Source organism: Lontra canadensis, unplaced genomic scaffold (assembly GCF_010015895.1).
Source record: "Lontra canadensis isolate GAN:19392208 unplaced genomic scaffold, GSC_riverotter_1.0 scaffold109, whole genome shotgun sequence".
NCBI lineage: Eukaryota > Metazoa > Chordata > Mammalia > Carnivora > Mustelidae > Lontra > Lontra canadensis.
The window spans coordinates 2,032,238-2,047,333 of NW_022631103.1; the positions used below are offsets into that span (position 1 = coordinate 2,032,238).

A 15,096-nucleotide genomic window follows, 5' to 3' on the forward strand; every position below is an offset into this window, starting at 1 on the left:
CTTCTCCACCAGCCTGGACCTTAGACCGCAACTCAGCCACCCTGACTACTGATAGAAATGTACATGGATGGTAGAGTAGGTGACTAGGGTTGCCAGTCAAATAAAAAATGTTCAGCTAAATTTGAATATTAGATAAACAACAAATATTTGTATAGTATAAGGATGTCCCATGAAATATTTGGGGGATGCTTTTAGTAAAATTTACCCATTATTTGTCTGAAATTCAAATTTAACTGGACGTCCTGCCTCTTCACTTGCCAATCTGTCAACTCTTCCCTTTCTTATCATGCCGCTTTCTCAGGAAGAAGTCCTTGGGTTTTTGATGCCTCCTTCTGTACTCTCTTTCCATCATATTTCTCTTACGTCATTGCTTTCATCTCTTGGTCTTTTGCTTCTACGTAAGAACATTTTTACAGTGCGTTCCACATCACTGACTCCATTTGTTCTTTACAGTTTCTAATGTAGGCTTTCATCTGCCACTGTGCCTGGGGCTTCCTACAGTCAGCCACTACCTTTCTCATCTGATGAGGGCTCAATAGCTCAGCTTGCTTTTTTTGACTTCCTTAGTTCATTTTCTTAAATCTTCTTATAAACACAAAGCAAAGGCAATTGACTTCTATTTTCCCACTTTTCGATGGAGGCTCTTCTTCTGCGTCTTGAACGTAATTTCAACCTTTGGTGTTTGGGACTCTCTTTATGTGTCACTGCTATTTTTTTTTAGCTCTTTGAGCAAAGAGCCATTTCTCTGAGGATGGAATTTTACCAGTAAACAATGGGAATGGGCTCTTCTGTGTTCTTCTTCCCCGTCCACCCGGCTCCTACAGGAATCGTGTTTTGGGTCTTGATCTTTCAAGTATGGTTTATGGCTGTGAGCCCCAGCCAACACTCTTGTGTCTAGGAATTGCTGACCCAGTGGCCTCTGCTGTCCTGGAAAGTAATCGCTGCTCCACCTGGTGAGCTGACTCCACAGAGAATTATGGGGGGATAATATGAAGGCGTCTGCAGTTTTCTCCTGCCGGAAAGAGTGTGTGCAAGAGTGGGATGCCCAGATCGTACATTTCTAATTCAGGTCTGGGACTTACAAAGGAAGGTTTTAAGAGCCTCCAGTCATCTCTCCTCTCCAGCTCCTGAACACATTTCTGAGTCTTTCATCTTTCTCCTCGGCCACACACACAGCCCTTCCCAGCACTACACTGATAGTGGCTGTGATACTTTCCACTGTATCACACGCAGGCTGGGAAGCCACTAGCCCTCGGTAGAGCAAGTCACCTCTGAGGGTAACGTACCAGTCTGACTGAGGTGTTTAGCATGCTGACCCGCCCTACCTCTCTTCCTCCCTCCCTCTCTCTCTCCCCTCCCCCCCCCGGCCCCATAATCACATCACATGCTTGGCACCTGACGTTCCCAATACCCAGTCTGGCACACCCAACCTATTTCAGCTGATAAGCAAAGAAAACATTAATTCTCAGTTTTAGGGAAAAGATGCAAGTCAAATATAAGTGACGTGTAAAGCCCAGGGATCTACTTTTCCCTTGAACTCTGTTCACTCCCACGCCCAACTGTGATACCAAGCAATGTCACCACAACCTCAGCCAATCCCAGATTTCTCTCGAGCTGCCTACAACCTTTGACTGACTTTATCCTCCTCGGTGCTTGTTAGCGGCTATACCCTAAGTGTCACTACTGAGCACATAGCAGAGGAGAGGATCTGAATGGCAGACTTCTTGTTCTGCAGAAACTGTACATTTGACATATAAGTAAAAACACTGTGGGAAGCTGCCAGGGTTGGGAACTACAGAGCTTCCTGTCAGGAGCTCCAGTCCCTCATCACCCCTTCTTGGCGGCAAACTAAACCTCCGGGAGCAACGTGGGGCAGGGGTGTGGTGGATGCCAGACAACCAGTGACTGTACAGACAACAGCAAGACGAGCTTGACCGAGGACAGAACGTGGACCCTGTGCAGAAGTCCCCATAGGCAAGGACCGACAACTGCTGATGTGTATGACAGTCTTGTTCGAGCAAATGTCTTCTTAGTTTAAGGCTGCAAAACTGCTCCTATGTGGGTAACAGGTGGTTGGGATCATTCGTTGTTATTCACCAAACCCACAGCAAAGTCTGGAGGGGAGGGAAGAAGTCAAAGTCTTGGGTCCAGACCTCACAGAGACTTTCCAGCAGCCACAGACAGATGCAACCTCTGTGACTTGAATTTCATCCACCACAAAATGGAAATCAGCGTATGCAATCCGCAGAGGCATGAGGATTCGATGAGATAATGCTCCTAAAGCCCCTGGCACAGCGTCATGGATGTAGAAGGTGCTCGAAACGTCAGTGATCACTGTGAGGTACCAACCCGTCCTGTAAGAAGGCCGTGCCTGGATTTGTCCTAGAGCTCGGCACATGCCACAGGCTTCGTCCTCACAGCTTCCTGTGTTCTCCTCCAGTGTCTTAATTCCTGTCACATCGCAGGAACTTAACAACTATTTGTTGGTTGAATGAATGAAAGCTAAAATAAATAACGGAAAGGGCGGTTCTCTGCTGAAATGGAAACCCTATCAATTTCAGAGGGCTGGAATTAGAAGCCAATGGTGAGTTTCCTTTAGCAACTTGGGTGGCCTGAGTGGGAGGGACTCAAGGGTCTCTAGCTGGTGCTGAACAGTGTATTGTTATTGGTCCAATCCAGATGGACTATCCACTCTAATGTGTGTGCCTCGAGATTGGGGCATGGGTCTTTTTGAGCTCTGTATCCCAAGCCCTGGGCATTTTTTAAAAAAGATTTTATTTATTTATTTGTCAGAGAGAGAGAGAGAGAGAGAGAATGAACAAGTGGGGGGAGCAGCAGGGAGAGGGAGAAGCAGGATCCCTGCTGAGCAGGGAGCCCAATGTGGGGCTCGAACCAGGACCCTGGGATTATGACCTGAGCTGAAGACAGATGCTTAACCAACTGAGCCACCCAGGCGTCCCCAGCTGTACCTTAATTTTGATGACCTCTGGATTGTACTGCACCGCGTCTCCCCACTCCTGCATCAGCTCTGCCGTTGGGAGCTCCTTGTAGGCCAGAGTGGTGATGTGCTCACTGGCCCCTCCTCGCACAAGCACCACCAAGTCTTCCACCATGGTGTTTCTCTTGTTTCTGTCTGGAATGGACACAGAGACCTGGCATGTCAAGGGACCCACTTCAGCACCTTGGAATTTACTGCCACCCAATCAATTACCTAATTACTGCAATATTTATTAAACTCATCCCGCAGGTGCCGGTGGACAAGGTGGCTTCCTACCAGCAGAGGAAGTCATGGCGCAAGGGGCAAAAGGCAGCTCTCTCAATCTTTTGGACCTAAGTTGGGGGCAGGACAAGGAAGGGACATCTATAAATGTCACTGAGTCTATGGAAGATAGAGAGCTGATGGACAGATAAATATATACACACGTGTATAAATATAAATACAGTATATTGATAGACGGTCATAGATAGACACATAGGTCGACAGAGAGATGAGTTAGTGATCATTCATGTGTCAGCCTGTAATCTAATTGTTGTACATGTATTAACTCACTTACTTGCGGATAAGAAATTTTGGGCATTAAGGGTGAAAAGGTTTATCCAGGTAATGCTGTAGAGCTCTAGTTATAGTGCTTCTGTGTATGGGATAACAGAGGCGGGAATATTTGTAAAAGGCTGGGCTTCATATGTGATAAATACCCACTAAAGAGTGTCTACTAGGAAATGGTTATTATTTTGACCTCTCATGGAGTTTCCCAGAAAGCCCTCAAGCATATCATTCAATCTTCGCATTCTCATCTGTCCATGGACCCAATGCCAAAAGAGGTGGTGTCGAGGAACCATTCAGCCTTGAGCCTACCACACCTGAGGACCACAGACAGGGAGTCTTGCATGCTGCTGACAGGGGTGCACAGCAGTACAAGCATTGCAGAAAACAGTTTTGTTGGAACTAGTCCAGAAAAAATATGCAGTCTACAACCCAACAATCCCACTCGCGGTGCATGCCCTGGGAAACCCTTGCATGCGTGTACCAGACGGCTGCGGAGAAAAGGTCAAAGCTCCAGTGACTGTACTTGTTCGAAACAGGAAGTGACCCAAATCCAACAGTGGCATGGACAAAGTGTTGTATTCATACAATAAAATACTATGCAGCAACGGAGACTATCATTATACACAAAAACATGACGATGAATGGGAAAAAAAGACAACCAACACCCAGAACTGAAAAGATCACATCCCATCCATATAAAGTTCAAAAACAGGCAACAGGGGTTCCTGGGGGCTCAGTTGGTTAAGCGTCTGCCTTGGGCTCAGGTCATGATCGCAGGATCCTGGGATCAAGTCCCGCACCAGGTTCCCTACTCCACAGGGAGCCTGCTTCTCCCTTTCCCTCTGCTGCTTCTCTTGCTTGTGCTCTCTCTGTCTCTCTCTCTGTCTCTCTCTGTGTGTGTGTCAAATAAATAAATAAAATGTTTAAAACAAAATAAAACTAAAACAAGCAACACTAAGCTGTATTGGTCAGGGATACATATGGCAATAAAACTATTAAGACAGGAAGGATGTGTTTAACACAGAAGTGAGGATGGTGTTTTCACCAAAAGGGATGGAGCAGCTGTAGTTGGCAAGGGTTCCGGGGTCCTGGGCAATGTTCCATCAAGGGACCCATGCAGGGTGGTAAGGGGGAAGGGGGTTAATTTACAAGCCTTGTTAATTCTTTAATTTTTTTTTTCAAGATTTTAGTTTCAAGTCATCTCTCTACCCAATGTGGGGCTGGAACTTACAAGCCCGAGAACAAGAGGGGCAAGGCCCACTGACCGAGCCAGATGGGCACTCCATAAGTCTTTTTTCAAGAGCACCTGTGTTCTATGCATGCATCTCTGGCCGGACGTCTCTTCCAACCCAGGCCCACGAGAATGAGCAAATAAACAGTATCAACCAGACATCAGTCACCAGTGCAAGCGATTGTCCTAGACCAGCAGTTACATTTTTGTTGTTTTGTTTCAGCTGGGGAACTCTTTCTCCACATTCCATCCCAGGTAGAAGCTCAGTAAGTAGAGCCTGTGGAGGCTTGCTCCTCGGGGTGCGGCAGAGGTCACGGACTAAGTCCTTGTCGATCGGCCTCTCTATCCTACTCCACCCACTGTGCTGATTCCCAGTTCCCTTGAATGACCTCCAGGTTTCCTGCTCCCGGACACTTGGCATTACATCCTGGATCCTACGCCAGCCTCCAATCTGGTCTCCCCCTGCCGTGTGGGCTCTGCTCCATGACTTAGGTCTTCAGATGCTCTTTTAGTCTCTGTCCCACCCTGGTCTCAGGTAAGGGCTAGTTTCCTCACCCGCTCCCTCACCTCCTTTACCTGGCCCCGACACCCCTGCCTCCAACCTCCAGATAGGCAAACTCTCAGCACCCCCAGAGTCAATTTCCATTGTCATTTTCCTCCTGCCTTAGAAACAACATTCCTGCTTTATTCCTCGAGCGGCAGTTCCAGAGCTGCCTCCCTCAGGAAGCCTGTCCTGATGCTTCAGATTGGGTTTGGTGCTTACTGCCGCCTTGTCATTGTTTCTTCAAGTGTTCGCCCGCTTTGTGTGAGCGCCCTGGGGATAGGAATACAATTTTATTCATTTTCGTATGTCCAGCATATCGCAGGAGCTGAATAAGTTTTTACTGAATGAATCGTTATTTTAATTGAAATGTCTTAGAATATCTGGTGTTTGGCTTAGAGAGTGACTCAGTTTTGGGGATGCGAGGAAGGGAAAGACGATGATCACGGAAGTCACATACGCCAGCCACTTACCTCCTATTTCTCTCAGAATATGCTGGCATCGCTCCACTGACACACCGAGCTTGACATAGACTGCCTTAATAGCAGCGCCGATTCTAAAACCCACCTGGGCACAGGCTTGGACATCCTTAAGAGAGTAATCTGAAGGAAGCACGAAAAAGGCCCGTGACCTAGAGGTAATTCACCCTGTCCCTTCTCCTGTTCTCCATTCCAAAGGCCTTGCCCTTCCTGGATGTCATGGGGCCCCCACAGACTCAGGTTCGGATAAAAGGGCGCCTAGCTTGGTGACCTCAATGCAGGGAGAGGCTAACATCAGCACAGAGACCTCATGAGAAATGGACAGCAACTTCCCCTCAGGGTCCTCAGAGGCTCTGAGGCTCTTTGCCACTCTCCAAAGAGCAGAAGTGCTCAGTCACTTTCTAAAATTGTGGCTCCTGATAGCAACCCTCTAGGGACTGATTCCATGAATCGAGGTTGCCACCATCTGTTCCCCTTCTGCTCACCCTCTCTTCTTTATGCTTGGCTATAGAAGAGAGAGCTTGCTCATTTATTAATTGAAGTGATGCATTTAAAGTGTCAGTCTAGGACCTGGCAAAGAAAAGGGGCCAATTTCTCCTATTTCTTCATTTTTTGGCTCATTTCCCACTTGCTCCTCCCTAATTCTCCACAAGGCATTCTCCCTTCCTGGGCTTGCTGAGAACTTGGGTGTGACTTGTCAGCACTTGGAGGCCAGGCAAGGAGAGGGCTGTTCTAGTGGTGTTAGGGTACATCAGTATTCCCCCAGACACATTCCTTGAAATACAAATCTCTTAATAATATCTCTTGTAATTTTTGTACTAGTATTATAAGAAAAAGTGCTTCTGTGGTCAAGTAAGTGTGACCAATGTATCAGGATCATATTTGCGGAAATATGGAAAGTGCATTGGAAACCAGTGGGATGGAGGACGCTCTCTTTGACCCTTGTGCGACGGGGGCCACGCTGGCTTAAATTTACATACATCATATACCATGCGTCCTCCTGCAAGTACAATGGACTTATAACCAAACCCTGGCTCTGCCTGCCCTTGTGAACTGTGTGACCCAGGGCAGCTCAGCTGTCAAGTACTATGTTGGAGGAAAGAACATGGGATTGGGAATCATGAGTCACACCTTAGGCCTGCCATTGTTTGAAAGTCCTGTAATTATACATGTAGGGAAAAGAGACTTCAGGGGGGCAATGGGAGGTGAATATTCGTCTGGAGCCTAGTGTAATAATCTATGAACTTGCTCCTTAAAATGTGGCTTATGGATCCGCAGCAGTGACATCATGTCACACTTGTTTGAAATGCAGAATCCTGGGTTTCACCTCAAACTTACTGATGGGACTTGCTAATCAACTAGAAGGAAGGAAATACAGTCAAGGTTGACTCCTAGGTCTTTGGCTTGAGCCACTGATTGGATGGTAAAACCATTCTGAGATGTGGGTGACTATGGAAGACACAAATTTGGGAAAGAAAAGCAAAAGTTGACTTTTGGGGCATGGAAAGGTGGGGCTGGATGTTGGACATCTCAGTGGTGACGTCAAGGAGTCGTTGGGATGTAAGCTCTTGGGTTCAGGGAAGAGGGCCAGGGTGGAAATAGACATGGGGGTGTTGCCACATGTTGGAGGCGTCTAAAGTTATGAGCTTGGGTGATGCTGTCTAGCGACAGTAGTTACAGAAAAGAGGACCACCCAGACAGAGGGTTGGGTAGAAGAGGACCCACAGGAACAGGTTATGAAAAAGGGGAGACCTGCTAGTGAAACTATAGGCAGAGAGGGAGAAGTGAACTAGAAGCAGAGTCTGTACCTCTTCTCCCACCAACTAAGAGAAGCCTCTCCCTACCACCTTGCAGAGCTCACATGAGCCCCAGCAGGAAAACCTCAGTCCCCGGGGCTGTGTACCTGCTTTCTCCATGGCCTCCTTTTTCATGATGAGTGTGTATTCGTAAATGCCCCCCAGCACAGCCTCTGTGATGTAGTGGGTCCCGAAATCACGGAAGAGATCTCTGTACTCCCCGTAACTGTACTCCAGGGGCAGCAGCTTGACTCTCTGAAGGAACTCGTAATGGAGCATGAGGCTTCTGGCTTTCAGCCTGTAATGTGCTACTTCAAGGTCAGAGCGCGCGTGCAGAAATGAGCTTTTCTAAATGAAAGACCGACATGGGAAAACCAGACCTTTAAAGTTAGGAATCTGGAACGAGAAGATGAACTTTGCAAATGCCATCCGACATTCTTGGCCTGGGGTCATCACTCTTACGATTCCTTGAGGATACTGGGGGGAAGATGGGCCTGTTTGACAACGGTTCATTCCTCATAAATATTTCGATGTCCTTTCGGCATGGGAGAGCTTGCCCTTAACTCACCCGCTCAGAGCGGCAAAGCGGCAATGAGAAGGGTCGGCGGCCAGAGGCAGACATGGAGAGGAGCAGCAAGTGCACCCAGGACCACTCTGGGAGGAAGTGGGGTCTACCTGTCTACCTCTTTGTTTATGCTTTTCAGATTCTGAAGAAAGGCCTCTCAAGAGTGAGTCAAAGAGGTGTTTTAGGAAGGCGAGACAACAAACTACAGCCTGCACCCCGAATCACGTGACTGGGGTTATGAATGGAGTCTCACTGGAATGCAGCCATGCCCTTTCATTTGTGTACTCTCCACGGCAATGGCAGAGCGGTAAGTAGTTGTGACAGAGACCCTAGGGTCCTACAAAGCCTAAAATATTTACTATCTGGCCTTTTACAGGAAATATTTGGGGCCCTTGCTGTGGGGGCCAGACTGAAAGAGGGTGACGCTCAGTGAAGTGTAGGCAGCAGAGGGTCCGAGGGGTCCGATGTGAGAGGTTCTTTGCTGATGTGTAGATGGAGGACGATGTGAGAGAGCGGGTAGCATTCACGAGGCACCTTCTGCCCCAGTCTTCAAACTTACAGCCAGTTTGACCTATCAGTTCTAGAAGGCCATGCCAGCTCCTGTGGTGCCAGCCGCCCGGGCTCCTCATTGCTCCCTACCTGACGCTCGCCTCATTCTAGTCCTATTCCAGAGACTCATGACTCTCCCTTCTTCTTTACCCTTCCAAGTGAAGCGGTGCTCTGTGATTTTTCTAAATACTGTAGGTTTCCTCTCTTGCTCGGATGTTGACAAAAGCCTTCCCGTGGATCTCCCTTCTTTCTCCGGCCTGCCTTCCCTGCTCCAATCAGAGCTGAGGTCTTAAAACTCTGGGAGTATTCCACACATGCCTTGTCACATTGCCCTTCATAGATACTATGTTTTTTATAAACTGAAGGTTTGTGGCAACCTGTATCAAGCAAAGTTGTCGGCACCGTTTTCCAACAGCATTTACTCACTTTGTGTCTCTGTGCCCAATGCTGGTAATTCTTGCAATACTTCAACATCTTCTTTATTATTATTTTTTGGTATGGTCATCAGTAACGATGACTTGCTGAAAACTCAGATGACGGTTAGCATTTTTAGCAGTATTTTTAATTAAGGTATGTCCATTGTTATTTTAGACATAATGCTATTGCACACTTAAGAGATGGCAGTATTGCGTGAACATAACTCGTGTGTGTACTGGGAAACCAAAAATTTGCTTAACTCACTTTACTATGACATGCACTTCATTGCAGTGGTTTGGAACCAAGCCTGCAGTATCTTTGAGGTATGCCTGGGTTATGAGGTACCTCTGGACTTAAAACAAAACCCTGCATTGGCTCTCTATTATAAAGAATAAAATCCAGAATAAAATCCGCTCCCTTACTGTGAACATAGGAACTCCCACTCTGTCCCCTGGTAGTGAGTACGCCTCCCCATACCTTCCTATTTCCCACCACCACACCCTACATCAGCATCAGTCCAACTTCTCACTGTTCTTCAAATCTGCCATTCTCTTCATAACACAATTTTGCACATGCTATTCCTTCTGCCTTAAATGCTCTTCCCTGCCTTTTCTGCTGGATGCACATCTACTTATATTTTTAAGCAACTGCTTAGCAGCTGCTGCCTGTGTGACACCATCCCTGAATTTCCCAGACATACACTCCATTCTCCAGGACAGCACTGCATTTTGTTTCTGTTTCCTTCAGAGCACGTACTCTCCTGTATTACAACTGATACGTATATTAATCATTAGTTACCTGCATACACGTTTGCCTTTTCTCCTGGATTGTGAGCTTGAAGGCAAGAATGAGAGTGGATCTGTCTCCAGGCCCCAAGTCTACTCTAATACCCAGAACACTGTAAGCACACTGTGACTGGCTGTTTGAATCAGGGAGGTGGGCGCGGGAGGGGTGGTGGGGAGCAGGAGAAAAGGAGTAAACGGATGGCACCCTTCTTTTACTCCCCAACGAAGTACGTTCCTTCTCATCAGTCCCACCCTTCATCACTCTATTTCTGTCTTAAGCACCTACTAAGTGCCATCTTAAGTCCAAAGATAAAAGAAACAGCCTGTGCCCTCAAGTGGATCAGAGCCTAGAAGATAAGGAAAAACATGCAAAGACTGTAACAATCTCGTTAACGTTCACTACTCATTTTCTGTTGGTCAGTAGTTCAGCAGCAGAGAACTTTCTGAGCTCCCCTCACCTCTTTTTCCTCCTATGAAGCATCACAGGTGACTTGATCACCTCCATGGTCCGCTCAGATCCATTTTCTAACATATCACACTCATATTGAAAATGCTCGGGGACAAGAGAATAAAATGCACCTTCCTTGCTGAGGAATTCAAGGTTCCCCAAGGCTGCCTGTCACCTGCTTCTCTGACATCATATCCCATTACTTTCTGGTCCAATTACTCCTCTTCCACCAACTCTCGGGCTCTGACCCTCATCTTACAGGCAAGAGGGAGCAGGTGACAGGGTTAGATTAGTATCCTAGAAACGTCTTTCTGGCAGCACATACATCTGAAGGGGAAGTCGGGAGAAGAAGACCCCTCAGGGGGGCCAAGCAAGAAGTGCCAGGGTCCGGGCTAGTTAAGATATAACCAGAGTTAGATTGAGAAATATTGGAGAGTCGGAGCACCTGGGTGGCTCAGTCGTTAAGCGTCTGCCTTCGGCTCAGGTCATGATCCCGGGGTCCTGGGATCAAGCCCCACATCGGGCTTCTTGTACAGCGGGAAGCCTGCTTCTCCCTCTCCCACTCCCCTGGAGGCTTGTGTTCCCTCTCTCGCTGTGTCTGTCTCTGTCCAATAAATAAGTAGATAATCTTAAAAAAAAAAAAAAAAGAAATATGGGAGAGTGACACTGAAGGATTTGGTGGCCAATAATGTGGAAATGAAGAGAAGAGAGAGAGCAAACCATGATTCTGCAATGCTTCGCCTAGGAAATTGAAAGGAAACAAATGCTATTTAATGGAGAAAATGGGGGAGGAAGAGCTTGCTCTGGAGTGTCCATGAGGAATTCAGGTAATGAGGCCTGTAACAGTGTGCGGTGCAGGTCAGAGCATAACAGGAAGGTCAGGAACAGTGAGGAAGGTGCGCTGCTTGCCCTGGTGGCTGGGGGGTGGGGATAGGGGTAGGGGAGGTGAATGGAAGACATCATCACCTGGCGTGGTCGAGGGATAAGAAGAGAAGATGGCCATGAATTAAATAAAGAGCAGGTGGGGAGATTAGAACCCGGAAAGGGAAGCGATAAGGAGCAGCAAACATGCAGGAGGGGCAGGTGTGCGACGGTGCAGTTGACCCCACCAAATGCTCCGAGAGGTCAGAGAAGAAGAGGTCTGGGGTGATATTCTGGAGGGAGCTTCCGCAGAACGTTTAGGAGTTAAAGTTAAAGTGCTGGGGGCTGAAACACCTCCAGAGATGATCTGGTCTGGAAAAGCTACAATCTCAAGCTTAATGAAAACCTAGGGAGGGGAGCCTGGGTGGTTCAGTCCATTGAGCTCAGGTCATGATCTCCGGGTCCTGGGATCGAGCGCTGCATTGGACCCCACGTTCAGTGGGGAGTCTGCCTGCTCCTCTCCCTCTTCCCTGCTGTGTGCTCTCTCTCTCTCTCTTAAATGAATAAATCTTTAAAAAAAGGAAGACCATGGGATAAAGCTCATTAGAAAGTGAGAGAACACAAATACAGAGGAAAATAATTATAGACCACTGCCTGGCTTTTCTAAAAAGTAAGTTCATGTAAGACCTTGCTTTTTTTTTTTTTTTTTTTTTTGTGAGAAGATTTTCAAGATATCAAAAATACAACTTGTTGCTAGGCCTGGTAGTAATGGGGAATACAGACACATCTGGGCATGAAAATTCAAATGGATATACAGAAATTAAAGGGCAACAAAGGGTACTTACAGTGTGAGAGAATCGTTTGATTCTTCTAATAAATTGTTTGTTATTATCATCTTTGAGGTTCAAACCAAGTTCAACTACTCCAGGTACTTTAAAACCAAAGTTGAAACTAAACTTGCTTTCTCCGGTCTCTGTGAAGTTTTTTTCAAAATCTGAGTATGATTCATACTCTGTCAGCGCAAATTCGTATTTGCCTTGGGTCTAAAGGAGGAAAAAAGAAAATGCTTCCTATTTCATTTGACTCACATCAGTTCCATACAAGTCAACAGATATCCTTTGTATTCTTACGGTGTAAGAATATATTCTTATGGTAAGGCTCTCGACTAGAGACTCTGGATACGGAAACCTCAAGGCTGACTGTGTTCTCTAGCACCATGGCTCCCAATCCAGGAGGAGAGACAGACTATGGGCGAAACTCAGGTGGGGGCTTGACTTGGGTTCACCTGGGGACTCGGGGACATGGCTTAGGCAAAGACACGTAGGTGGAAAAGAACAGGATGTATTCTACAATTGCTGGGATTCTGGTGTGGTTGACCCAGAAGATGCAACAATGAGGCGAAGGGACAGGAATTGTGAGGGAATGTGCTGGCATCAAAATGTTGAGGTGTCTGCATTACTTGCTCTGAAATTTGGACTCGATCCAAAGATGAGCTAACAGGGGCATAGCTGAGCCTCTAGAAGTTCCCTTTGGGAGAGCACAGGGGTTGGACTGGAAGGGATGAATCTGGGGTCAGAGAGACAGGCCAGTGAGGAGGCTGTAAGGAGAGAGCAGCTGACAGCTGACAAAGTCTGGTCAAAGGTGAGGATGAAGTGACATGGTGGGAAAGTGCCTTCCAGAGAACGTAGAAGAGCTGTTTGCTCAAAAATCAGTGCTCATTGTTCTTGCATAGGGGAGCTGCCAAAGACACTGCCTGGATGGCCTTGAAGGGACCCGTCTCCAGTGGACTCTACCCCCCACATGTCAGCTTCTGGTTACGTAAACACTCAGCTGCTGAGGAAGGGATTCCCAGCGTGGCTTGAGGTAGAACGTGTTTTCCAGCTGAGCAACCTTGGGTGACAAACTTGATTTCCATATGCCTCAGTTTCTTCATGTGTAACACAGAGACGATGGCTGTTTCTCCCATTAGGCTTGCTCTGGGGATGGAGTCTACATGGGGAAAACACATTCTTCGCCCGACATGGCCCTCAGAAAACATGGGCTCTGCAGGGAGGAGACTAATGACATGTGTCCTGGCAGGTCGGGGGCTACTTTAACCAGGATGATAAATGGCTGCTCTGAGATCCTCCCTTGAAAGGAGAGACCATGTGGGTGGCAGTGGGCATGGTGGGGCAGGCTGTGCTTGTCCATGTCTCTTTTTTGGCCAGTAAGTATGTATGGAGGGAAGAAGAGAAGGAAGAAGAGGGGGAGGAGGAGGAAGTAGTAACCTAACCCTCACGACTGCATGATTTTAAAAGTAGAAACTCAGGCATCTGGTGGTTCAGTGTGTTAAGCCTCTGCCTTTGGCTCAGGTCATGATCTCAGGGTCCTGGGATTGAGCCCCACATAGGGTTCTCTGCTCAGCAGGGAGCCTGCTTCCCCCACCCCCCTCTGCCTGCCTCTCTGTCTACTTGTGTTTCTCTCTCTGTGTGTCAAATAAATAAATAAAATCTTTAAAAAAAATCAGTCCAGCCTGCTTATCTTACAGACAAGGAAGCTGGCACCCAGTGTGGAGAAGAAGCTCCGCCTAAAGTAAGACTGGGACGGGACAGAGCCAGGCCTGGAACCCACGTCCTTCCCTTGATCTCCAGTGTGTGTGTGTGTGTGTGTGCACGTGTGCGCACATGCGTGTGCATGTGTGTGCAGGTACGCACACACACGCGCTGTGGTCAGAGCCTGTCCCAGCCTCCCACTGTCTGTGAGCTCTGCTTTGAAGCGGGCATGTCTGTAGGAACACAGGCTTAGATGGACGGAACATGTTATGACTTCAAAGCCTTAGCAGAATGCTGGTTCCGATACGTGAGGGCTTGGCAGTAACTGCAAAAAAGCAGTTTACGTGTGCTGAGCATGCTCCCTCGCCCCAGGGAGCCACGTGCTGACTGTGTGTGTTCCACAGTGACACTGGAGTCTCACTAATCCTCTCCCTGTGGGGCAGAACCTTCCCAGCCCCCCACTGAAAGAGGGGGAAACGGAGGCTCAGAGGACGTAGGCTGACTCAGCTGCCCTCCTGCAGAGTCACCAGGTCTAGGAGACTCCAAATCCGCAGCCCTACTTCTGTCTTCCCTGCCAGCTTTGCTACTGTTGCTCGCCCAGTTCAGCTCTTGCAACTCTTGCCATGACCACACGTGGCACGCCAGCCTGGCCACTCTGTCCTGAGGAAGGGAACTGTCCATTGTACGCATAAAGAATTGAAGCTCAAAGAGAAAGAGGGATGCATCCACACGCCCCCAGCTAGCAAGCCACAGGGCCAGGCCTCGGTTCCCTGCTGACTGGCTCCTTTGCATGTGCTCCCTCCACTGCCTTGCAGGGGCTTTCTGGCTCTCACATACCTGTGGGGTGTAGCTGTCCACATTGTAGGGCTTCCTGAATCTCGTGTTCAGTATGTAATGGGGGGAGCATCCACCGGCGTAATACCTGTGATCCAGGACCGGGCCCTCAAATCTGTTGGTGAACAGATTTATTCTGCAGGGAAGGCATGGAAAGGGGGGAGAGGTTAGGGTCATCAGACTATGTCATCTTCACTGGCAGACTCTAATGGAGGAAACCCAAACTCCTTGGTATAGCATTCAAGGTCCTCGGTAGGTGGTCCAAACCAGCTTTCTGGCTTCATCCGTGGCCCTTCCAAACCATGATCATATACCCTATTCCCAGTCATTGGGAGAAGCTTGCTGTTCCTTCAATCTGCTCTGCTCCCTCTCTGTTGTGGAGCTCCTGTTCCCTGTGCCCAGAATGCCCTTCCAGCTGCTCAGTGTTTTATCTCTTACTTGTCTTTCAAGATTGAGCTCTGTTGTTGCCTCATGGGAAGCCTCGACCAACACTGGCTGTGCTAAAGCTAGAG

The 15,096-nt window shown here is 48.0% G+C and overlaps 1 protein-coding gene across 1 annotated transcript in view; it reads right to left on the minus strand.

Annotated features, from left to right (window-relative positions):
* Positions 1-15,096, minus strand: part of C8B (complement C8 beta chain) — a 41,926-nt gene that overhangs the window by 8,763 nt on the left and 18,067 nt on the right. The window contains exons 5-9 of the mRNA XM_032839750.1: positions 14,588-14,720; positions 12,065-12,262; positions 7,702-7,942; positions 5,793-5,921; positions 2,970-3,133 (exon numbers count right to left, since the gene is read on the minus strand). Coding sequence (XP_032695641.1) covers positions 2,970-3,133; positions 5,793-5,921; positions 7,702-7,942; positions 12,065-12,262; positions 14,588-14,720 — 865 coding nt within the window. The remainder of the gene's footprint in view (positions 1-2,969; positions 3,134-5,792; positions 5,922-7,701; positions 7,943-12,064; positions 12,263-14,587; positions 14,721-15,096) is intronic.